General features: G+C 42.3%; 1 protein-coding gene, 1 long non-coding RNA gene and 1 other non-coding gene across 3 annotated transcripts; 2 read left to right on the plus strand and 1 right to left on the minus strand.

Moving 5' to 3' along the window:
• Positions 1 to 136: 136 nt before the first annotated feature.
• On the plus strand, positions 137 to 3,642 carry LOC147416236 (uncharacterized). Its single transcript, XR_015184231.1, has 2 exons — positions 137 to 835; positions 3,020 to 3,642. It is a non-coding gene; the product is annotated as an uncharacterized LOC147416236 (long non-coding RNA).
• On the plus strand, positions 1,135 to 1,250 carry LOC147416237 (small nucleolar RNA SNORD89). The gene has a single exon (XR_015184254.1). It is a non-coding gene; the product is annotated as a small nucleolar RNA SNORD89 (small nucleolar RNA).
• Positions 3,643 to 6,018: 2,376 nt separating the features above from the next.
• Positions 6,019 to 19,398, minus strand: CNOT11 (CCR4-NOT transcription complex subunit 11). Its single transcript, XM_009954447.2, has 7 exons — positions 18,969 to 19,398; positions 18,007 to 18,171; positions 13,863 to 14,015; positions 13,082 to 13,284; positions 12,099 to 12,301; positions 8,980 to 9,076; positions 6,019 to 6,366 (listed from the first exon to the last, which is right to left on the minus strand). The coding sequence occupies exons 1-7, from the start codon at positions 19,396 to 19,398 to the stop codon at positions 6,169 to 6,171; spliced, it is 1,449 nt and encodes a 482-aa protein (XP_009952749.2). The 3' UTR covers positions 6,019 to 6,168.
• Positions 19,399 to 26,030: the final 6,632 nt, after the last annotated feature.

Below are 26,030 nucleotides of genomic sequence, written 5' to 3' on the forward strand. Positions count from 1 at the left end.
GAGTGTTAAGTGAATTGTTTAGGATTTTAGCATTGTCATGTTATAAATAATATGCTACATTCCTCAGTTTTCTTTTGTAAAGCTGTTACTACAGGTTGCTTAAAACAGTGTCTTTTATTAGACATTTGTTTTAGAGTGCATTTTGTTTTTAAAATGTATATTTGGAATGTTTTTAAGAAAATATGCAATTCTTTTTCTAACTTATATTGAGCTTCAATAGAAGCAATAACTTTTTTTAATTTTAGAATGAATGTTCCAGAAATGACAGAGGTTTCAGCTGGGGAAGTATAATCTGAACTTCTGCTTTGCAGAGCAGATGTTTCACCCTAAATTTCCTTCAAATAATTCCCATTAATGCCTATTTAAAAAAAAAAATAAATCTGCCTCTTCCCTGTAGGAGTGCAACGTTTAGGTTTACTGGGAAATTGTCAGGTTGTTGTTCTGATGTCACCAGCAGGTGCAAGTTTTTGTGATGCCTTTATCTTACAAGAAGCACATGAGAATGGAATATGACTGACCAACCATCTCCAAAACTGAACAAATAAAAAAAAAACCAAACTCACAACTAAACCAAACAATGTTTAGGGACATTTCTGTCTCCAAAAGAAGCTTATCAACATTTCCAGAACTGCCTTGTTAACTGTCTCTTCAATATTAAAGTCTTCTCCCTCTTCCTTAACACAATACTGAACATTGATGTAGTAAATGTTGAGAGGGTTTAAACTCTAGCTCAAGGAGGAACCAAAAGGCATTATCAAGAGAAGTCTTGTCAGTCTGTGGATTGTGTCTTGCTGATACCTGCAGCGCAATATTCATGCTGGAGAGGAGAAATGTGGTAAGTACTTAAGCTTCTGTGTAATGCCTACAAAACAAAAAGCTTTTCTGACGAATCAAAGCTGAGATCTGGCGGAAAGCTGGAAGAAAAGCTAGAGGAGCTGTCAGCTGAAAAGTGTGCTTATAAAATCTGAAGTGTACAGACTCGGGGAAAATACCGGAGTGTGAAGATTCCTGGGGTGTGTTTCTGCCACTGGCACGATACCTCTTTCAGGGCAGCCTTTCACAGGAGTTTCAGCCGAATGGGTTTGCGCGTAGTTCATCTTCGATATGGTGAGGTCTCGTAAGGCCGGCTGTGCTGCTGAGGAATGATGACAATAAAAGGCCGAATTGCAGTGCCTCCAGCACGCAGTTTGCTCTCCTCGGAAGCACGATGACAAAGACCTTCCGAAGCGAATCGTTAGTCTGACCTCAGTCAAAAAGCTAATGTGCGTTAGCAAGAAGAGGGTGGTAGGATAAAAAGTACGGGGCAGGAAAGAGATGATCTAGGGAGCTTAACACAGTAGCAAGAGGGGATTAGAAACATGAAGCATATGACCTGCTGTTAACAGCTCATCTAATACAGATCTTTTAGAGTAAACCGGTGTAGGCAGCTATAGATACATAGAGGTTCCCAGACTTCGCTCATCTGGACCTACTGTGTTGGATCAAACTGGTATTTCTAGTTCCTAGCGCTTTACCTACCAAAAGCTTTTATGAAGGTCAGAACTAATGAGGTTTTTGGGGTTTTTTTATTTTGTGGCTTGTTTTTTTTTTTTTTTCCCCCACTCTGTAATTGTGTTTGCAGGTGCCTTGTGACTCCCTCCACTGCCATTTGGAGAATCTTTAACCTGCCTTTTTTTTGTTCTCCCTGCCCCCAGCCTTATCTCTCTTCCTAGCTGCACGTTTCTCATGAAACATGCAGGAACTTGTCTCGGAGACCTCTGTTCCTTTGTCAGATTTTGCTGCATTAGAGGCATTCACATGGTATGGTTATACAAAGCCAAAGCACAGTGCACGTGTGAAGTGGGCAGCCCCCAATGGCAATGGTGAATAAATCAGTTGGGGAAAATCCTTAGCCGGACTAGGGGGTGTTACTGTTGTAGGATAAGTTTTGTTACTATTGCATTCATCGGTATGGCTTCTGGTGTTACTGTTAGGGAGAAAATTTGTAAAGTTCAAGTGATTTTTAAAACGGAGCTATGAACATGTCAGAATGAACTGGTGTTTAAAGCAAAAAACACTAGAGGCCCCTCGGTTCAGAAACTTTTAATTTATTAGTAATAATCTACAAATGCAGAACTGGAAAAGAAATCTGATAGTATATAACTGTTTAGCTTCAGCTTGACTTGATAGCAAGCAAAAATGAACCATAGACACTTCAGATTTAAATGCACTTGAATAGTGAGTTTAACTACCTGCAGTAATTTTTTGAGTGGAGAGGTTGTACGTGTGGTTTTAACCGGCTTATTTTTCAGCACTCGGCATTGAATGCAATAATTCTGTGCTGGGCAAAGATACTGAGATCAGTAAGAATGTACTGATTTGGCATCTCTACAAAGAGAGGTGGAGCTGAAATCCAGCAGAGGAGGCGGCAGCATCTCCTCGGGTTAACCTGGAGGGAGTGGAGTTCTGGGTGTTGGGTGCTGGGTGAATTGGGCTGTGTTGGCAGCTCGTCAAGAGACTGTTCTCTTCTGTATGTCTCCCTTCAGCCACCCCTGGGTGAGACTTCGCACAGTGGCTGGGGCTGATTTAACAGCTTGCTGTTAGAAAAAGAGATAGGAGTGGTCCTTCCTGGTTTTCCTTTTCTGCTCTGTTTACTTTGCTCTGTCTCGCATTTGGATTAAGAGGATGTGATGAGCTAATTCAACTGAAGTGGCAGGAAATGAAATCTATCAAAGCTGTATTTTGACAAGTTAGGAAACTAAGTATCCATCCTTACTGTGCAATTAACTGAGTTTTAGAGCTGGGCTAAGGGGATGAGGAGCTGAGGTGGAGGAGGGAAGAGCAAGACTCTCCCCTTGGGTAAGCTGAAGAGATGCAGTCTTATAATAAGGCCACGGTGAATTACAGTTCCTGAAATGGAAGGTGGCAGCAGTGTATATATGAGTTTTAGTTATTTTTTAACCAGAATGGCTGTAAAAATTGTAACATGTCTTCTGTCCTTAAGACTGACCTTTACTAGATGTGTTCTTTTCTCTTGTAGGTGATATGTGAAGATTTGGGAATTGGAATTGTAGATTAAACATGCACAAATCAAGATGAAAGCTTTTGGTTTTGTTCAGTATGGGTCCTGATCTTTCTCCTCAGCTATCCTGCTGTATTGCAAAACTTGATTTGAGAAAGTTTTAAAAGTAGAATGTCTCTATAATTGCATGTGTTTGTGTGAAGAATGCATTGCCTGGAAACTGTCCATTGTACTTCCATTGGACCTGAACCTACTTTTCACCATCTGAAACATAGTAATGAGACTGCATTTTTTAAGTGAGCATATCCTTCTTAATTCAGAAGAGCAAAATACTTTGAGTTTTGATCATTTTGTTAGTCTGAAGCTTAAGTCCAAAACTTTGAAGCCAGTTACTTCTACTATAAACATAACTGCAGAAAACTGTTTGAACTTGTTAGTCTGTCAACAACTATTCACAAGCAGCTGTCTTTTATGGTAACCTTGTACTAACTTGGTTGCATTGTTTGGATTAAGCACTGGGCTATGTCTCTTCCATTGTGTATGTGTACAACTGTAAGAATGTCAAGTTATGCATTGTTGTTGTAACTTAATGGCTAAAAGCTCAAATTCCATAATAAATTATACAGACCTTTTAAAATGTCTGAGAAGCTTGAGGGTTTTGTTTTCTTTGTGCTGGCCATTTACATAAGCACAGCAAAACAAGCCTAACTGCCTGCTGGGTAGCTAAGGGGGAGATCTGTTCAGCATGCTGGGGAGTCTTCCCCATGTAACCAATACCTGGGTATGGTGGGTCAACCTTGGCTGGCTCTGGCTGTTCTCACTCTTCCCCCCTGTCCTATTGAGGGGGAAAGTAAGAAGGTAAAACTCATGGGTCAGGAGAAGAAAATTACCATCACAGGCAAAACAGACTTGACTTGATGAATATTCAAACTATTTTATTGCCATTTAAAAATAGAGTAGGAGAATGAGAAAGACAAGACAAAACTAAAACTACTATTCTTGCTAGGCTCGACTTCACTGTTTTACTCCTGACTCTTCTACCTCTCCCTCCCCTTTGCAGGCAGGGGGGAAGGTTGTGATCAGTCATAACATTTGGTCTCTGCTGTTCCCTCCTCACCCTTTTTTCTCCTGCTTCATTAGGAGCTGCAGTTCTTTAAGCAAGGATCCTCTCTGGGGGGTGGTGCAGGCTGCTCCAGGGCTATCACAGAGGTGCCACCAGCCTGGCTGAGGGGCTCGGCTGTGCCACGTTCTACCAGCTGGGGTTGGCACAGGGCAGTCAAGCCTTCTCCTCACAGCAGCGCCCCTGGCACCACAACCTTGCTGCGTAAACCCAGTGCGAATTTGGGAAAGCGGAGCTCACCTTCCCTCTTAAGGAGCAAATAATGCAGAAGCATACAGCAAAGGCAGTAACATTTTCATCAATGCACAGGGCTCTGAAATTAATCTATTACAGAAGTACCCATGATAAAATTATAAAACTGCTCCTTGATAATAATAATTTTCATAGTTACAGGACAAATCCAGGGACTGGGCATTTACAACTCAAGCAAACACAGGGAAGAGGCAGAACAGCTAGGCTTTTGCTGTAGGACTGTAGTATCAAACCTACTTTTTTTTTGGGGGGGGCAAGGCTTAAGTTCTTTTAAAGTAATTTGCAAATCATAAGGTAGAGTGCAATGCCTTGAAGCAGCAGTAATCAGTTTCCTGATGAAGCCTATTACTTTGTCATAAGCTGTAGTACTAAGTTCCAAACAAAAGCCTAAAGATCTATATAAAGTGGGGTTTTAGCCATGTTTTTGAAGAGGGGTACTAGCACACTGAAGTACAATTTGACTATCTTCTACTTTCATAAATGTAAAGCATTAAGGTTGCTGCTAACACTGACTTACAGCAAATGTCTTGGGTTTTAGAAGGAATGTCTAGAATTGGAACAGACCTTAAATAAATGCTACTTCAGTTGGCCTCATACATCTTAACTCTGGGAAGCTATACAAATCTAACCCCTCGTGATTACAGAACACTTCTCACAGGACTTCTTACCAAAAGATTATGCTGCATGAGATGAGAGATCGATGGGATTTTCAATCCAAGCAATTTAGCAACTTAAATTACTTGGAAAGAGAAAGCCAGAAGACAGTCTTGACCTTGCATTATTGATCTTGTACTTCATAAAAATTTGAGAAGCAGATGCAGATTTTAAAACAGCTTTCATTTATCAAGCAGCATTGAATCAGAACTAGCTAGCTTTTCAGGGTTTTTTTCTTTTTCAGTCTCAGGGCTTAAATAACAGCAGCTACTCTGCTATCAGCTTAAACTAGTACTTTAGCAGACTCCTTCCCCTGCTTCCCCAATACCTGGCATCTAACACCTGAGCGGTACTCTGACCACACGCTTTAGAAGCAAGAGGCTACTTTCATTTTGGTAGCCTCGGAGCAACCGCCTGTGCAAGTTCTGAAGTGAGATGAGGCTCATGACTTGGATTTTTATGGAAGAAGTGGGACCATCTCTCCTCAGTGAAACACTTCTTACAAGCATGAAATAGGTGTGGTACCTGACTACTGATCGCGTGAGGCCAGTATTCTGGGAAGATTCAGTGATCTTGAGAGTACAGGTGTGAGCCTACAGCACCCAACACTTCATTTCTGCCGTGTAAAGATAAGCCTTTAGCTTCCTCTAGGCATCAAGACAGACTTTCTCTGTAACTCACCAAAAACGGCACACATTGTTAGAAGTCTTATCCAGCTTCTAGGTGGTCTTACACAGTAAAGAAAGGGCAAACAGGAACTGAAGTTACTTACCTCGATACAAGGTGACTTTAGTTATTCACCAACAGTTTTGGACACAAAGACAGCAAGTGCCCCATTAATACTTAGATTTGCTGTGAAAGGGCAAGTATCATTTACATTCTCTCCGGAATTAGAGCCTGTAGTTCAGGATATGCACATGACATACAGAGCTTAACACAGTCAAAAATAACCTAAGCGTAAGGCCTAATGCATTTCACAAACTCAAGCACGTATATCAGAAAAAGCATTATTTATTATTTAAATGCATAAAATGCTATTTATAATGTATTATATCATTAATCCAGTGATTTAAGTTTAAAAATATACAATTAGTTGGTATACAAGGCTGGCATGGGTTTTTTTGCCAGTGACACAGTGGTTTTATTTTGATGTTTTTGTCTCTGATGGATTTTCCCCAGTGTCTAGTGTCTTCAGCAATCTGAAAAGGCCAGCTGCTTCTCGTATCCGACTGAACTCAATACAGAATGCTTGCACTTCTATAAACAAGTCCTGTACATTAATAATTTTGTTTCTGATTAAAGACTGAAGAAAGACACAAACGAGGCGTACCAGGCGGTTCTGAAACAGAAGAGATACGGTTTCATAATCCAAACAAATGTTTGCAACCAAGTCAGTTAAGGGCTGTTGGCCCTCAGCAGTAAAACCAAAGCATTTCAAGAGCAATTTAGCGTCAGCCGTAATCTTGTTCCCAAGCTTTGTACGTGCTGCCTCTACTCTTCCAACTCCCACACTACGGCTGCATTTCTAAAATGGGCTCCTCTGCTTTACGGTACTGTACTTCTGGACACAGGAACTTTCTCAAGATTAATCCCATGCACAAATGAAGCACCAGATCTACCTATGCACTGTACTTAATTTCTTTATTATGTAATCTCTGAATAAAGTCAGAGAGAAGGGCTCATAGCTTAAGATATCATCACTAGGGTCTTGCTTAGCCTTATTTTCTACCCCCATCAAGAACAATGAACAAGCTTCACATCTCAAAATTCCCCAGTCACCATATGATTAAGGCATTCCAGATGGGAAGTGGCAGCAACAGAACTGATCCCAAACTTGCCTCGTGGGAGGTGCTCTACTGCCGAATCAGCACATCACCCTCCTGCTCTATCTTAGAAGACAGTACTGGGGACACCTAATCCAAGAACATGCCTCAGAGCTCACAGCTCATTTCCCGCCTGATCCAGTGAAAAGATGGGATCTCGGAAGCGTTCCTCCTTCCTAAGGGCTGCTGAGGTAACACCTTGAAGAGCACGCGGGGAGCTGGGAAGTGGAGACCTAGGAACTGGCACCTACGATTTGTCATACACAGATCCAGTCACTAACCGCCTGCTTTATATGGAGCACATTTTTCCTCAAGGACAAAAGCTGAATGTACTTTACCACCCAAGTGGTCTCATGCCTCACATCGTGAGAGAGTTGAATCCAAACCTTTCTCTAAAAGCGAACTATATGCACGAATGATGTTTATCAGACAGAACTGAGGGGACTTGATAGATTCAGTGTCCAAAGTATTTTAGATTATTTGACACTGAAAATAAGCTATCAACTATTTTTACAGGAAGTGGGCTCACTACTGCAAAATTTGCTACCTGTACCAAGAGGATTCAGAAACTGAACAAGTTCTTTCCTTCACTGCCATCAAAAGGCATCACATGTTCTCTGCAACACGAATTAAGTTACAAGAGTAACTGCAGTAATTGAGGAACATGAAACTCAGAACAAAAGTACAAATGCAAGATACTGGCTGACTCCCAGTTTCTGAGGATCATGCCTCTTTCACTTCCAGTAAGAGTGTTTTTGTACCACGCTTTTCAAACAAAACATCTTACGTCTCAGTTGCTGCGAGGCCTCATATGCAGCAGTAAGAGATGTTAGATCTCGCAAGCTTTGCACCTACTTGGTGATCAGGATGTGTGCCTTGACCCTCTGTTCTTTTTTGTCCCCTGTGTGCCTGAAGCACAGCCGCTCCATGCCCTCAGCAGCCCCTCTGAGCACAGCGTCCCACTCTGGGGGCGTATTCTCAGCTGCAGCCCAGGTCTGCTGCTGTTTTCCTGTTCTGCTACCAAATGTAACGGGCACAGCTATTCAGCAGGTCACAGATCAAGGCACCCATGTGTAGCTGGCAAGAGTCCCAAGGCAGAGAAGCATTGGCAGCCACCAAAAGATAACAAATGGTTAGTCATCATCTGGAAGGGTACAGAGAACAAGACAGAGGGGTTGTTGCTGCTATCTAAAACCACGTTGCACCCATATCCTGTGTACTGCACACAACTTCCATGTCTGCAGCTTAAGGATACAGTAGAGCTAGAGAAGGACACCAAAAAAGCTTAAGGGAGAGGAACAGCTGCCTTGTTGCAAGAGACTCGAGAGGCTGCAGTCCTTCAGTACCGAGAGGAAAAAGCTGAGGCAGGACTCAGTTGAGATTCGCAAAGCCTTGGGTAAACCAAACGTGGAACAGTTTTTCACCAAGGACGTATCCAAGAAAAGAAGTTCTACTGGACACTCGGTGAAACCAACAGATTGGTTTAGGACAGAAGGAAGTGCCTCGCACAGCACAACCTGCAACCTTGCAAGCCAAAGGCGTGGAAACCTCCCCAGGGGGTAAAGATCTCTGAAGCGGCTACAGCTTGCATGCTGGCACTGAGGAAGAATGACAGGCTTGGGAAGCGGAGAGTGTGGTGTTAGGAAGAGAGAAAACAGGAGGTTTTTAGGTCTTTGAGGAGATCGGCAAGCTGTTGTAGGTCATGATTGAAGGGCAAGACTTCCACGTGATGTTTTGTAACATCATTGTAAAAGAAACTTGAAGCTCAAAACTAAGCAGAAGGCAAACAACTAATACTGGGGGTGAAGAAAAGGCACACGGAGCGACGGATAAACCTTTTGCATGTAAGGACCCAAGTCACATAAAACTGCAGTTTTGGCAGAGAGAAGCATATGATGTCTACAGACAAACAGGAAACAGTAATTACCTGTGAAGTCTCATAAAAAGGTGAAGAAACATCTATTAAACACTATAAAGAACGGCATAGTGCGCTAGGGAAAAAAGTGCCTTTGAAACAAAGATGCAGTAAGACAGAATAACTTAATGCTATCGGCCTATAAAATCTCGGCACATATTACACAGAGCAATATATGGGACCCTGTTCCTAACCAACTGACTAAAGTACTCACCTGCATATATTTGTCTTTAATCTGTTCACAGGTGGAGATACAATTGGAGATATAAAGATGAATAAATTCAGGCGGGAGATCAACTGCAGTCGTAAGCCTGTCCAAATTGAAAATATCCAGTGGTTTATGAAGAAGCCATAAATCTAGTGATTCCATTGCAAAACAGACGAGTTAGACCTGTGGTATTAGTTGATTCCCAGCCATGTCATACAGGGCTGATTTCTGACAGCTTCCACGGACTTCTTATTTCTAATCATTTAAAGTTCTTCATTAGAAGTCCAAAACTTTTTTAACTCTGACACAGTCCAGAAGCTGAGTGAGATTGTTTTCGGGTATATCTGACACACCTACAACAATCTGCTATATTACACAAAGGAGTCACCGATACTAGTTTTCAATTTACGATGAAGCCCCCAAGCTGTCTGAGTACTAAGATTCTTCTGCAATAAGCACTGCAATATGATTTTGCTTATTCATATTTGAATTTCGGGTACGGAATCTAGATGCTGAACTCCTTCCTTAAGTATACAACTTAAGGAATAACTTCTTTATTACAGCAAAAGATCGGTTTCCTTAGTTCCTTCAGATCCAAATTTTAGTCCTAGGAACTGAAAAAAATACGAGTATCTACAGCCCAAATAAGAGAGGCCCTGACTAGATGAAAACATTAACTAGAGATTAATGATGGACAATTATCTCAGAAGCTTCTTACTACAGAAGAACTGGAGAACTATTGCATGAAAGAATGGCTTTAATGTGTTTTTAAAGGTTAACAGCAAAGCACGCCTATTTGTGGTTTAACAATACTGACTGCTAAAGTATTTGAACTGCCACTGTTTCTTAACCGAAAAAGCAACACAGCTCTCTTAAGGTAACAACATACACTAAATGTAGAAGTGCCATAAATTTACAACACAGTTTGACTAAAGTAACTCCAATCAGTCCTATCTCGAGTAGTGAAAGGGGAGGCAGTAAGGAAAACAGTGCACGTTTTAGACATTTCAGTTTCAAGCTTTTGTCTTAAAAATCAGTGTCTCCCTGTTTGCACTGACAGTCATTTTGCAGTTTGAGAAAAATTGTTCCTACGGGAGTTACGCTGTGGGAGAACCAGCATGCCTGACTGGTGGGGTAGCTACCCTGGACAGGAGTAAAAGCTCTTTTCTTACCACGGCTTCTCCATGTTATGATCATTAGGCCAACCTCAGGGCAGTAACTGCTGTCAGTCTGGACCAGCAGGGAGGGATTTATTTCAGAAATGTTTCTTTCCTCGAATGATATTTAAGGTGCAACTCAACTCTGCTGCAAAGAGACTGCTGAACGAGGCTGATGTGGTAGTTCAGGTTCAGTAATTGCCAAGAAAGTAAGTGGCAGAGATGTACTTTTGTAGTTTGTGGGGATCAGCTGTCTCAGAAGATCGCCACGGAAGCGGCTCGCACTCTGTTAATAAAATGGGTCACACCTACACGCAGAAGTTATTCCCGATGAAGACAGGGCATGAACGTAAAGCAGGACGGCTGTTTCACAATACCACCTTTGTTCACTTAAGCCCCACCAGGAATGTGAGTTGCATTTAAGCAGATTAGCTGTGTGGCATTAACTTTTTGTGGAGGATTCCCACAATAACTGCCCTTTGTCCCACTGTAGTCTTCTGTCGATCTTCCCCACAAGCATACCTCCAGAAGAATCAAAATTAATATTTCCAGATGTCCTAATAAAACACAACTGCTACCTCAGTTGAAAGAGAAGGCAGAAGCCAGAGGTGAGGCTAATTTTTAGATACGAGAAAAGAACGTGAACTCCTCATCAGGAACGACTGGACTGTCACCCATTAGAAGAAGGGGTGACAGTCACTGCAGTGACAAAGCCATACACATTTGGTAACTGGTCATTTTGCAAGTCAACAACTAAACTTGCAGCTTCCTGGGACATCGGACATGTACTTGCTAGCAAAATGTATATATTAACCAGGGATCTGATGTCCAAACAAAAGTTTAGACGTTACAGTTTGCAGTGACAGACTGCCTGAAGTGATAACCATTTTAAATACTGTTTTGAGCTGAACTTACCAACCAGTTTGGTAAAATGATTTTTGAGTAATTATCAAGTCCAGCTGAAGTTATCCACAACACAATACGTATTTCCCCAGTCTTTTCAAAGTAGAAACACTTTGCTAATATTAAAGAGTAACACCGTGTTTTCTTTGAATAAGCCTCTCCATTCTTGGAGCAGGGACTGGAAGATTAACTAGCATAACACTTGTGCAAGAAATGTGTTTTACCATACCTAATATGGTAAAATATTATGTTACAAATAATATAAAATTATATTAATTTACTTAAAACAAAAGATCTGACTATTATACTAAATTATAAATAATTAACATAAAATGTAATATATACGCCTCTACCATCATATCCTTCTGCTGGGAAACTGTGGGGTTTTTCCTGTTAAGTTGCAGTTTTGTTACTGCTAATAGGAAGCTGTTAACATTACAGTAATATTTTAAGAGAGCACTGCTGTAAAAAGGAACTTTAAAAGTGCCAGCGTTCTCTGAACTTAGCACTGAAGATGTTCGAGAGGTTCACTTCTGTACCGCCAACCCAAAGCTAACTTTACAAACTTACTCTGGACTAAAATAAGAGGGTTTTTTTTTTCCTTTAACTACAGGCACCACCAATAAGGAACTACACAAAAAGCAAGTAAAGCCTTTATGAATGAAACAGACTTAAGACAGTCCTGTAATTGTAGAAAGCAACAAATCCACAGCACTCTCTGCCTCTGCAGGATTAATCAGACCACACTAAGTCTTATTATTAAAAGATTATTAAAAAAACCCAAAACACCATAAACAGTATAAAGAAACGGAAAAGGGAATTGACGGTTGGATACTCTTTTCCTTCACTCTAATCTCACTAGTCATTTCTTCAATTCCAGTTACTTTTGGTAGTCTTTGGAGTGCATCCAAATACAGCCCTGTGGCCAGGCTCACAATCACTTAATAACCGTTCAGTTATTTATTTTACATACTTAGTATGTGTATATATACACATACATACATATATATATATATATAAAATATATATAAATAAATACCTTCTCAGATTTGAGATAGCACTCACCGATTTACGACTTCCATTGAATGTAAGGACATGTCCATGTTGACCAAGACAGAAAAATACTCTGTTATCTGACTAGACTGCATCAGTTTCAGCAACATTTCTATAGCTACTAAAGGATTGTTTTCAACCAGGTCTGGCAATTTGGCAGGGGTGAGACCAATATGGTAAACAAGCTTGGGGTCCTTTTCCAGTTCTCCAAGGAGCTGTAAAGACAAACAAAACAAACAACAATAACAACAAAAGATTCAGTTGTGGTTTTTTTCCTTAACTATTCACAGAGCTGCTTGAACAAACCGCTATAATACATCTAAGCTACAGAAAAACGAGAACCCTTTAGATTTAGGCAGCTCTATTGAAAGACACCAGAAGTATACTTCAAAATTTCAACGTAAAGGCAACTGTGCCCATAAAACTTTAACAAGGCTTTTAGTAGTCTTTCATCAGTGTGTGGCAAGAAAGAGACAAAAAAAAAAAAAACCCCGTAAAAAGTTTCAGCCTTCTTTAGTTTCCTGTCCAGCAGAAAGAAACCTCAATTTCGACTTCACTGTTGTCAGAAGAAGTTCTGCAAACAAAGGACATTTTATAGTCCTAGCATAATTAATATCACAAAACTCCACTGAAATCAGGGGTAATACTGTCAAATTGAGGAAAAAAAGAAGAATATTTGGTGTTGGCATTTCTGAAATAATTCATTATCAAAAGCTTCCACACAAACAACTTTGTTATAAAAAGATTTTTCCATGCAGAAAAATATTGGTGCCACTATTGATCAACAGTAACTATGTCCAGTCAATGCTATAAAGTTGAAAGCTTTCTTCCTTATTCATACAAACCCAAGTCAAAACTCTTTGGTTTTTACAATTCAAAGTCCTCGGAGTTTCCTAAATCCAAACACAAATCAATTAAAGCGATGTAAGTTTTCTAGAATACAATAGACAGCTTGTTTGAAAATAATTTTAGACAGAAAAGCGCGTGACACTTACCTGTGTTTGCTGTGGGGAAGTCAAGGGACTTTTAAAAGCTTTTGCCATGATTCTTTTTATCTCAACTCCAGTGCTGTTCTTAACACACATTGACTTATCCCACTGAATGGTGTGATCTGGCTCTATTGGGTTTAACCATGCCAATTCGTCCTCACATATATGGAGTGGAGGCGGTGGTCGAATAAACTCTGGTCGAAAGTGACCTAAAATGGCAACAATGTGAAACATTTTTTAAGCTTCGGATGTTCAGTTTCACAACAGTACAAGGCGGCCACCCCCAAAGTCCCCCGTTTCTTTAAGCTATCATAACACTGAGAACAGCATTATGATCTTATTTGCCTCCCAGAAAAACATTTATTTCTGATTTTTAGTGATGCCATAACATCAGTCTGTTTTTCTTCTTGATTCAGATCACTAAGTTACTGATTCTATGGTCTTTTTTGCCCTTCCAGAGTACCAGCTTCCTTGGAAGGTGTTAACAGTCAATGCAGATCTTAGTGCAGGGGACTAAGATCTGAAGGGCATCAGACCCAGCGTTTTAGCCAACAGATGACATGGGTCACAGCTGGAAGACAGGCTCCAGATTTTTTAAAGTCTGGAAATGTGAACACTACGGAGTCTGATCTAGAGACAGTCTGACGCAGTTTTGCACAGTTTCATTCATCTTCCTTCCCATTTCATACCTTGAAAATACTTCTGAACTACATTACATTTCATCTGGAGAAGTGTAGTAACATAGCATGTCACGAGTTCAGAAACAAAGATGTGAAAATGCACATACTTTCTATAGGAGGTTTTGGTCCACTCACTAAGGCTTCCGTGATCTGGGAGGCAACGGAGCTGTCAAAACCGGAGTTGGAAGAATCTGGGTCAGGATCGCTGAGAATGCTGGGGAAGCTGGCCTTGCTCTGTGTTGGCAACTCAGACTGACGTTCTGAAAAAAGGCCAGTCCACAATATTAAAGCATAAAATTGCAACAGAGATGCCTGGAATACTAAAAGTATGAGAAACAAGCAGCTTTAGAGAAGAACTAGCTTAAAAAAAAAAACAGGTAACATCAACATGAAATGTAGTACTGTGTCAGTTAGCTGGTACTCAGAGCGCCAGCCGACAGGCAAGTGACAGACCTATGCAGGAAGGATGAAGAAGAAATAAAAATTAATCTGAAATGTAGTCTTAACTTTAGAAAAGGCAACTAACTGACGTAATCTGTGTCTAAAAGCACATTAGCAGGTTCACATGGTACCCCTGAAAGAGTTCACGTGCTGTATCTAGTTTTGCAGTCACTTCTCAGAGCGGGGATGTGAAAAATCTACATGGACTCATCTACAGACTCTGCAGCGCTCACGGTCACACTAGACCTGAAGTCAGCCATTCAGATTGATCCAACACGTTTCAGAGGCATTGTGTAAGCTACTTTTGCATTTGCTGTCAAGCTGCAGGAAGTGCTCGGGCAGAAAAAGACGGCGTTTCATTGTTACGTGATTCTACATACACGTCATTAAAGCAAACCTGAGAGCGTCCCTTTAAAGGCCAAATTACAGAACATAAACAAGTTTGATAAAAATAATACTAAGGTTAGTATATACAGCTGAAGACTTGAAGAAACTGGCCAAAAAGAACCCACGGGGCTCAATTCTCGCGTTGTCAGATTTTTAAGTGTTCTTCTGTCACAACCTATCACTCTTCTGTATCTGAAGACTTCATGGCTGATCTATAGTCTCTGTACTATTTTGAGAGATCATGTTTTCCATTGCTTTGACAAAAAAAACCCCAACAGATAAAAACCAGAAAAAAATCCACTACAGAACACCACCTGACACTCCTTCCCCTTCACCCCCTTAACAGAGAACATTAAGCAGCAGATTAAGCCCCAAGTTATCTGAAGTCCAAAATTACTGGTACCACATAGAGAATCCCTTGAAAAAGTTCCATGCGAAACTAAACACCACTCCTTTTCCTGACTAACTAAATGCAGTGCTGCCAGATTTAGCGTACTGTCCCTATCGCTTCCAAGCAAAGTGTGCTTGCTCCTTTTCGCACAGCCACGTTGACCCTTCCCAGCTTCCCACGCTCATGAACCATCTCCCATGACTCCAACCAAATCCACGAGAGACGCTGAAACCGTGAGTGACAAAATGATCATCAAAACAAAGCACCACCCATTGCTAATTTCTTTTTTGGCTTTCTATCCTACTTTATCCAATGATTTCAGATCATGCAAACATTTGCATATATGCTCACTGAAGCAGCACAGCAGGGTAGGTTGTTCTGTTCAAGGCAACAACTCGCACACTTTTCAGTCATTTTCAAAAAGCCAATTTTAAAGCCAAAGGCCAAATGAGCTGGTTTCTAAAACAGGCCTTCTATTTTATAAACTGTTTCAAACTCCATCTTGTAAGTATTTTCATTTAGCCACTGAACAGAAGGGTTGATTTAACAAATGAAGTTCTATGGAAAAAAAAAAAAAGGAGGAAGTCTTTTATCAGTCTTTTCATTTACTATCTAGAACTTCAATCAATCAGTCAGTAAAAGTAAGTCACTGATTTGTTTGTATTCTCATAATCTCAAATGATTCCTGATGCTTAATTAGAGATACAAAAGTCCTTCAATTCAAGACTTTTTTCAGGATTTTAGAAGCCCACATGAGCCCTTAGCTATATGCATGGAAGCTCAAAAGCTCACCCTCAGTGCCTCAAGAATTAGGGCTTCATCAACAGTTTCAGATATGAAGTTCAGAAGCAAGAATTAGAACATGGTGATTTAACAGGAAAGAATAGAGCATCTTGAACAAAGACATGTAAATTTAAAAAAAAATCTGAAAACAATCACTTAGGTTCCCTTACGGAACTTTTTTTTTTTTTCTTTTTGCAGGTAAAAAGAAATTTCTTTGATTCTTAAATGAAAGCTCCACAGTGTATTACAAAGTTAACTTTAATACAGGTCAATTACTCTTAGATCAAATAAGAGTTCACAGACAAACAGTTAGGAGCACTTTGCCAGAAGACCCATCCCTGCAACTAGGAGAAAATAACATTTTTGATACGGTAACACATCAGATCAACAAAACCAAGTTAGAGGGAGAGACTGAGGCTTGAATGAACTTTCTGTAGACCAAAGGGAGAAGAGATCAAACCAAGTTTTAATACTCATTCCCAAGATGCTCTAGTCCAACATTCTACTTTTTTTTTGGGGGGTGGTGGGGGTGGTGTATAAACCCTAAAAACAAAACAAAAACCAAAACCAAAACTAGAAGAACCACCACACAGCTGCAAGTGAACTGTCACAATGCGCTCAAGTTCAGAAGACAAACCAGGTATTGCTTTTCTCCCTTTACAAAAAAAAACGATTGGGGTAGATAGACCGATTGGAAAAACATGACAGACAGTCAACAAGCATCACAATATTAAAACAGGCAAACTATCTTCCAAGAAAGTGATTAAGTGATTAGAAAGCAGACACTTATTCTGGGGAGCTACAGCAAGAAGTCTGAGAAAGACAGTGTAAAGCTTTACACGACTCCTACAACTGCTCGTAAGCTATTAATTACACACATTTACTGGATTATGTAAAATAATGATAGAAGCACGTCCCACAGGGCTCAATTTTGCAAAGCACCATTAATGACTTTGTACTGTACCTTAAGCCATCAGTGTCTCCTGTTTTAAAAAAGGACAAATTCAAATGCGTGGCCTGGAGTACCCACCCATACAACTACAGTTTTAAGGTTCTCTACATATACCATTTTTAATGAGAACAAACAGTTCAGAAGGCAAATACAGTACCAAGGGGAAAACAAACAAGAACAGATGAGAAAACTCCAGGCTTCTTTAAGGCATCACATATGCTAAAAATCACAAGTTACCTAAAGTTTCACAAAATCGGAACTCACTATTCTAGAAAACACAGACAGGATGAACAGAACAAGAACCAGAAAGGTTTGTCTTGCCCGTGATTGTATGTTAGGGTATTCGATTTGCATTCTCAAAAGATCCCAGATCTGGAAACAGCAGCCAAGGAGGACACCAGAGGACATTTGTACACCGTGAACAAAGGACAGTACACCACAGCGCAACAAGTTAATGTCAGATTCTACAGGAAAAAAAGACAATACCAAGATACAACTGCAGGACAGAGAAAGACTAATTAGTGCCTGACCTCAGAGCGATAAACCACACTGTACAGAGAGAGAAGTGGGATGGTCAGTTTTCAAGCAAGCACATCCATTTGCACATACCTAGGAAAACCCCACTATTTTTTGGTGTTCAAACTGGCTCCTTGTTCCCAATAATATTTTCTATTTCAGATTAGCTCCAGATGTGACTCATCAGTCAACGTGATCAGAACAATCATGTTCCTGCTCCTTTTCTCCTGTCAAGGGATAAGCACCACATTGCTTTTCTTTTCAATCTCATAAAAGTAGACCACCTTCCCACTCTTGAGCTGACACTGTAAGATCTCACTTTTACTTTGTAAAACAGAAGATGTAATTGTAATAGCCAATTTGCCAGGTACAGCTGAAGTACCAGTACGTGACAGCGTGACAGTTATGTTTGTTCTCTCATACTAGAAATACTGCAGAGTGAAAAGGGATAAAAATACACCCAAAAAAAAAATCACACCCCCCCCAAAACCACCCAAAGCTTTAGATTAAAGCTTCCTATACTGGCAAAATGCCCTCATGTTTAAGACAGCGACATATAAGCTTAAAAAGCTGCTTTTTAGGTAGGATAAAACAGTAAAGATGTGATCTCTGCTTGAAGTGCCTCTATGTGCTTGCACATGGGCTTGAAGACACTAAAGCACAGCTTAACCTTTTTTCATATTTAAGATACACAAAGAAGAGTGTTTCTCAGGTACCTCACAGCCACATTACAACTAGCACTTCCATTCATAAGTGAACCACAGCTGCAAATCTTCCTCACCTGCTAATGCCAGCTGAAGCCCACTTATATCCACTGACTGGGCCATGTTCCCCACGTCCATTGAAGCAATCTGCCGAGGAGTCTTCTTGAACAGTTCTCTAGGGGGGGCCAACATGAGTTGAGAGAGAAAGAATTTTTCTGGAGGAGTTATGGGAGGTAAGAAGCCTGTGGAGACACAATGACAAACAATCCCTGATATTTAAGGCAAGGGCATTAATAGTTTCCACATGCTTCATGTAGGACAAGCAAAACTAAAACACAAACTGATGTGTATTCTTGGCAAGATCAGTGCAGCTGAAGAGTCTTTGTGAGTACATACAAAACTGTTATCAGCTCATCACCTAAAGTGATGTAAAATTGGGGGAGGGGGGTTGGACTAGATGATCTTTAAAGATCCCTTCCAACCCAAACGATTCTGTGATTCTGTGAAAATACAGCATTACACTGATCGGCATCACACACATCAACATGCAACATCTGATGCTAAGTGAGTTACAGCGGTTTCTTTACGTGCTTTCCAATTTAGACAACTAGTGAGCTATTAAATATGAGCAGACATCATAACTCATACTGTAAGTTTTAAGAGTAATTTTTTTCAATTTTTACCCATCGCTGTCACACTTGTATTTACTGTAGCCGGAAAAAGTGTTTCACGCTATTTCTTTAAAAGGTTTGTTTCACAGCTTTAAAGCTGTCAAAAGCCTCCAGGTTTTTGTAACGGCTTTCTCCCCGGAATTCCCTGTTACGGTCCAACCAAGCGGCCTATCTGACACCGAGCCTAGCGGCGCTTGCCGTGAAGAATTCCCACTGCTTTTACCGAACGCGGAAAGCGAAACCGACCGGCGGGAAGCCGAGATCGGGCGGCGATAACGAAGCCGCGCTGCTGAACGGTGCCTCCGCCGGGTCCTTCCCCCGCGCGGAGAGCTCCTCGGTCCCTCCGGAGCCCCGGCGGCGGGACGTACCTGAGAGCGGCGTCCGCTCCGCCTCGTCGCCGCCGCGCTCGGGCGCGGGGTTGAGGAGGTGGGCGAAGACGGCGGCGAAGGGGTTGGCGGCGAGGGGCTCGGTGCGGTACATCTCCCAGAGGAGGTAGAGGGCGGTGAGCCGCTGCGCGGGGCTGGGCAGCAGGTCGGGCTGCTGGAGCAGGAGGACGAGGACGGAGCCCAGGCGGAAGTGCTCGGCCTTGCCGAAGTAGTGGTGGAAAGCGCTGGAGAGGCCCTCGAAGGTGCTGCCGCCCGCCTCCTCCGACACGATGCTCAGCAGGCTCGACAGCTCCTTCGGCGACAGGCTCATCCTGCCGCCCGCCGCGCCTCCGCCCGCCGCCGCGCCGCCCGAATCACCCGCCTCCGTTCCCACCTGAGTGCCGGGCGCCGGGCTCCCCCCACCCCCGGGCATCCGCCCCCGCCCGTCGCCCCCTCCAGGCCCCGGCCCGGCCCGGCCCGGCCGCCTCCTTCTCGCCACTACCGTCACGCGCGCTGTCGCGCCAGCCCCTACTTTACGGCTCGGCCGTAAGGCGACCAGCAGAAGCGCACGACCATTGGCCGAACGGCGCGACGACGGGATTGGCCCGAGCCGCCCGACGGGGGCGGGGCGAGCGCGGGAGATTGCCAGCCGCAGCGCGGCGGGGCCGGTAGGGGGAGCGCGGCGGCGCGCGAATGCGCGCCGCCGCGCTCCCCCTACCGGCCCCGCCCCCGGCCTCCCCAGGCCCGGGGATGGCAGCGGGGCAGCTCGGGATGGCGGGGGTCGCTCGGAGCTGGGGGGAGTTTCATCGAAGGGAAGGGGGTTGTTGCCCGGCCCTGAAGGGAACTTGAGCTCTTCCGTCCTGGTTTGGCTGGGACAGACTCACGGCCCAGCCATGCCGGGCAGCCCGTTAGCAGTTTCGAGTCAGCCAGGGCAGCTGCCCTGAGTGAGCTGCAGGTGTAGCCCGTCCCGTAGTGTCATGGTCGTTATAAAGGGGGAAGGTTTGTGAGGGAGAGAGCTCCTAGCGGGGGGTTCCTCCTGCTCCTCCTTTGGCTTCTCCCAAGGGCAGCTCTCTGGTCGATGGTGGCAACCGGACGTTCGGTTGGCTGCGTACAGCTCTGTATCTCTCTCTTGATATCGGTGATGTTTTCATTAAATCTGTTTCGCTTATACCCACGGGTCTGCTCTCCTTTTTCCTGCTTCCCCTCCCTGGTTGGTGAGGGGTCGTTGGGTGGTAGAGCGACTGTTGCAGTTTAGCCCTGGGTACAGCCTGAACGTAGACATCTTTTTAAGTGCTCTGTGCACCCATTTTGATTTTTGGCGTGCGTAAAACCCTCTGGCAATGTGTTACGTGGTTTAAGAACCTTGCTCTGCATCTCAGTCCTTCCTTCTCCGCTCTGTTCATTGCTCATCATTCGGTACATCTCTTGCCATGTCTTGCCTTGGTCGTTCCTCTCTAAGGATGTGTCCCTTTCTCTGTCATCCTTGTTGCCTGTCTCTCTCTCTTCTACTACTGCCATATCCTTTTTGAGAAGGGGGACCAAACTTGCATCCAGTGCTCAAGCTGTGAGTGTCCCATAGATTTATACCCCTGCGTAGTATGAGTCCTGGTGGTTCCTCTTTTCCTTTTTTGTGTTTGCTCATTTGAGCCGTGAACCTGACGCTGTAAAAGAACTGTCCCCGAGGACCTCCTCAGCAGGAACAGATAGATAGCACCCACCACTACAAAAGGGGAGGATTCCTTCCCTTTCCACCCCACACTCATTGCAGTATTTATCAAATATTTGATATCGCTGCCATTTAATTCAGTCATGCAATATCACAAAAATCCTCTGCAGCACCTTCCTGCCAGTTTTAGTTTTCACAGTCCTGAATGACTTTTTTTTTTTTCCTCCTCACCAGAAAACTTAGCATGTACCTGAGAAGAGTGCGTCATCCATCCCTTTGTGCGCACACACGGGGGTTACTCCTGTCTCACCTTTGCACACAAGTTCTGGTCATGGCTGTGGTTTCACGTAATTTTCTCAGTACAGAAATTGGACTTGGTGGTTTAGAGTTTGTCAGATTATCTCCGTGGCCTTTTTTACAGATTGGTACCAGACTTGCCGCCCTTGTTTTCTTGGTGCTGAGACCATTTTGATAAGCAGGTTGTACATTGCGTTTCATAGTTTAGCATCTTCATCTGCCGGCTGACACCAATCTCTTGGTGAATCCCATCTGACCCTGGTGATGAATAGTGACTCATTTTATGCATTTCATTTCACATCTCTTACTAACGCTTCCACTGTAAGACAGTTCTTTGCACTTGTGGCCCATCAGTAAAGGTTCTTGTCTGGGAACGTCTCCAAGATCCCACGTAGAGCTGCAAAGAATTAGTTTAGCTTTTCTCCTAATCCTTCCTTGAGCATTTTGTATGCTGGGCTCATCTGCCAACCTCCAACTGACCAGCAGGTTTTCAGTTTCTAATATGCTGGCAAATGTTGTATTTCTTCATTTTTGGGATGAAGTTTATGGTCAGAAATGATCACGCCTAAAATTGTGCCTTAAATTGAGGGATGGTTTGCTGGGTGCTAATCCACAGCCAAACAGGCCTGTGATGCTTCTGTCCAGGTGGTCTTTTTCGCTCCTAATAACAAACTCTGCTGAAGAGAGCAGAGCGAAAAGAAGAAATGTGTTTAGAAAGAGAAAGCTGCTGCTTCTTTCCCTATAAATTTCAGAAGTGTAAGCCACTCTTGGATAATGTACTTACTAGAATAATGGATGTAGAATTACAGAAATGGACTTCGGAGCAGTAAAAAGCTTCCCCAATGACTGAGGAAAAAAAAATAAAATAAAAACTGTGTGACTCATACGTGGCTAATGCAGACATCTGAATTTATTGTATCCAAATTAAAAGGTTTCTGGTCAGAGCAGGAAAGCTAGCAGTTTAGAGGAGTGGATGCTTTATAGGAAGTGGGATGGGCACAAGCATCAGCTGACAAACGGAATGTTGAAGTCACAAACAGATTGCTGTTTTAGGGTAGCAAAAAAATCTTAATCTAAGAAAAAATGGCGTGAAATACTCTTGGGGCAGGAAGTGTGGTGAATGTGCTGCAAAAGAGTGTTTGTGTAACTGCACACAGTGCTCTATGTTGTGGGCGTGTGAGTGTGTTGGATGTTCTTGGGCTCAAAACGTGTGTAATGAAGAAGTGAGAGTGTGTGATACTAGTGCAGACTCAAATACAATGAGTTCTCAGCCAGATTTGATTCCTGAAATGGATCACATTCCCCTCGAGGAGGAAGGTTAGGACCCAGGTACCTCAGTGGGTCTGGGGGCTTGGATGCTGCAGGAGGTACATCGCTGCAGCGCAGTCCAGCCATGTAAAGGGAAGAGTTTGGTGTTCTGCCTTTGCAGAACAACTCCTCTGGGAGCAGGCTGAGCATATTCCATTTCTTTCAGATGGTTTATAGAATAGCTATTAAATGGTCAATAAAAGCATGAAATATACCCGTCGTTCTTTATGGTTGGGTTTGAGTAAGAACCTCAGTAAAAATCATACTTTGAGTTCCTAAAGAGGCATAAAGGGACTGGTGCTATACGTAAATTACTGACTCTCAGTCTCCTTCTGTAACTCGGTCCTGTTGGCTAATACAGATGCAGAGCTTCCAAACTAAAAGTGACACAGGCAACCCTTCACAAATACAAATAAACCTTTACAAATGATTTGACCGTTAGTATGCAATTGGTTTAGTATTTAAATGAACACCAGCCTTTGATAAATTGTGATTGTTACTGAAAAATTAGATCCACAACCAAAGCAGCACATTCAGTTTGGTTTGTTTTTATGTCCTGAGCTTAGGGAAAGGCCGTGTAATTTAACTGTAGAAATTGTTTTTCCATCTTTCCTTATCAAAATTGATTACTTTATTGTATGCTGTTGTATTTTAGGTGACAGCCAGGGAATGCTAACTGCATTGTGGGCACTAGGGGGGAAAAAAACTACTAATGGAGCATAAATAGAAAAAGACAGCATTTGGAAGGAGAAAGAAAAAGTGGCAAAGACGACATATTGACTTGCTGTGCAGCAAGTGTTTGAGTTTCTTTTAGCAAAGCGGCTGAATACTTAGGAAACAACTCCCACCAGTGTATCTTTTATCCCACGTTTCATTTGGGAAGGACCAAGGGGGAAGGAATTAAAGCACACCTTAAAGTCAAAGGGTGAATTAAAGCATTTCCAGATTCTTCTGTTTACTCTCATGAGAATTCTCTCTTGTGCACAATTCCCTTTCCATAATAATCCAAATGACCCATCCCATCTACAGGGTATTTTAAACAGTAAGATATCAAAGAGAGGAAGGAGTAGGTGCGTTTGGTATGCATCTCTTCACGTGTATCTTTAGCAACCAGTGCATGTTTTTCTTCCCAGTTAACCTCTCCAAATCAAACCACAAGATAGGACCACCAATGCAGAAACAACTTTTGTTATTCCTGGAGTAATCAACAATATTGGCGTGCTAACAATGCCTAAAAGCCTTTCTGAGTAACTAAGTGGACGAGAACCCGTCTTCACTTGTTAGTCAGACCTCAGATATGCCAAGGGTTCTTGGATACATCTTGAAGAACACTTGAGAAACACCAAAAATATCATTGCTTGAATGGCTTCGTAAGTGCTGAACACTGGGTGGCTTAGAAATAAACATGTTTGTTACCGAGTTCTTTAAGTACTGTGAATTTTAATGATACCTCTGCACTTTAAGCCAGTTTTCAAGTGGCAGATGGTCACACATGTAAATTAATGTTAGTCCGCTCACTTGGTTTCTTGAGTGTTAGACACTTCCAGAAGAGACCACGCTTTTGCCCAAATTAAATCAATGGTGAAAATCCAGCAGGGCCATATTAGCATGTAAAAGCAACACATGGTATGGCTGTTTGCATAGATACCTTTGCGTAGACCATTCTGACTAGGAAACCCTTCCCTGGTAACTTGGAAACATTTTTTTCCTCAAAAAATTATTTGAAACAAATTGATATTATCATTTGTCTTTTTTACTTACTGTTTAATGAGACAGGGATTACTTCTTTTTTTTAAATCCATCTCTAATTCTAAAATAGCTGAGCATGTGTTTTGTGTGAAAACATTCAGTGTACGCATTGCTCGGGAACTCTTCTCTGTGAACTTTAATTTGAGCACTCAGCATTTTTAATTCGAGCTATGCAATTGCACATCTGACTCAAATGGGACTATTTCCATTCCCTGGCTCAATGACTTGATTTATGCTTTATGTTTCTGTTTTCATCCAAAATCAATGTCAGCTGAATCTTTACCTATGCAGATAAAATTGCAGGAGGAAGGACTTTATGCTTAAGCTACAAATTTGAAAGAGTATTCAATAATTCAGAGCAGGTTAGAGAGCTCTTGTCCAGGAAGTTGGAGATTCAGGTTCTCTTTCTTCCTCTGCCCATGGGGTTTTAAACTCCAGCCCAGGCTATGGCTATTAGGAGCAGAGAGGGGTGTTCATCTCCTCTGGCTGAAGTTACTTTGCTTTGTTTACAGGGATTAAAGATTCACTGCAAGGGAAAGGGAGCAAAAGCAGGGGCTGATGGTTTTAGCGAGAGTATGCTCAGTGAGATGGAGGATGGTGGTCTGTGTTCTAGTCCTGCTCTGGGAACAAGTCAAATGCACGCTCAGTGGCAACCAGGAATAAAAGCATAAAAATATGTGTGCATAGGGACTGGAAATCTGTCGTCCCTCATGCCCATTTAAGCTCCCAGCCAGTGGGAAAGTCACTTCTTCCCATTCTTTCCATTTAGAAAGAAAATTTCAGAAATTTAGTAAGGAAGCTCTTTTGCTCTCGTATGTATATAATTGTATATCATAGAATGAAATCACAGAATGGTTTGGGTTGGAAAGGACCTCAAAGATCACTTGGTTCCAACCCCCCTGCCATGGGCAGGGACACCTTCCACCAGACCAGGTTGCTCACGGCTCCATCCGCCCTGGTCTTGAACACTTCCAAGGATGGAGGATATATATGTATATACTTATTAATGTATAAATATATACACTTGGTTTTAAATATTAAACTAAAAGTTTCTCACAAGAAATCTATTTCAGATGGGGAAGGGGTTGGTTAGAGTATCTGATGGTGTGACACTTTTCCCCATGACATTTGACCAGAAAGATGCTTGGAAAAGCTCCTGTATAGATGTGCTTTTAGGACCTAATACAATCCTCTGTGCAAGAAGGCAAAATGTCAGTAGTATTTTTAGGGCCATCACTGAGCATTGTGGTATATTGATATGTATATCTAGACCAGGCAAAGAGAGAACCTCGAACTGCAAAGACCTATTGATGACTGTACCTTTGAAAATATTTGACAATTTTGTTTTCCTCCAGCAGTGGTGCAGCTCCACTCATTTGTCTGCATCCTGAGTTCTGCGTCATTCATTTTCTCATGTTCCCATATGTTTCAAACACGCAGTGAGCTCTTTGCAGGGCTTTCTTTCCAAGTGCCTACGAAGTTTCTCTGGTGCCTGACTCTTTATTGCCTTCTAAGTATGCCGCACGTCCTCAAAGTGTCTTGTTATTCATCCCATCTCCTGTTTTATGCTGAAAGCTTTTAAATACATTTTAATGATGCATAACAGCAATATAATGAGCCTAATAGCATGCTATTGATTTTCGTTTGAAACACTGGCATTTGAACATTTCAATAGCCTTTTAGTGGTGTGTATATTTAATGTGATTCAAAGACAAGGCAAATGCAACGCTATCTCTTTACTAAAAAAAAGTCCACAACCGCTATCTACTGAATGTCTCCCCACCCCCTCGCCACGCACAATCCATTTGTTGCAGTCAGCCACATTAGAAGTATATAATTTTCAGTGTCTTCGAACAAGCAAGCCATAATCCTTGGTACAAGGAAATAAAAGGGAAAAACACAAAATCGCTGTATCCAGACAGCCTTGCTTATCTGCTGTGGTCACACTGAAGATATTAATGACCCGCATCCAGTCAGCGCCGTCAGAGAATGCAATGCATTAGCTCCATAGTGAAGCAAACTGTCCAAGGATGCCCTCTAGATAG

The sequence above is a fragment of the Leptosomus discolor genome, chromosome 1 (assembly GCF_034619465.1).
Source record: "Leptosomus discolor isolate bLepDis1 chromosome 1, bLepDis1.hap2, whole genome shotgun sequence".
Lineage (NCBI taxonomy): Eukaryota > Metazoa > Chordata > Aves > Leptosomiformes > Leptosomidae > Leptosomus > Leptosomus discolor.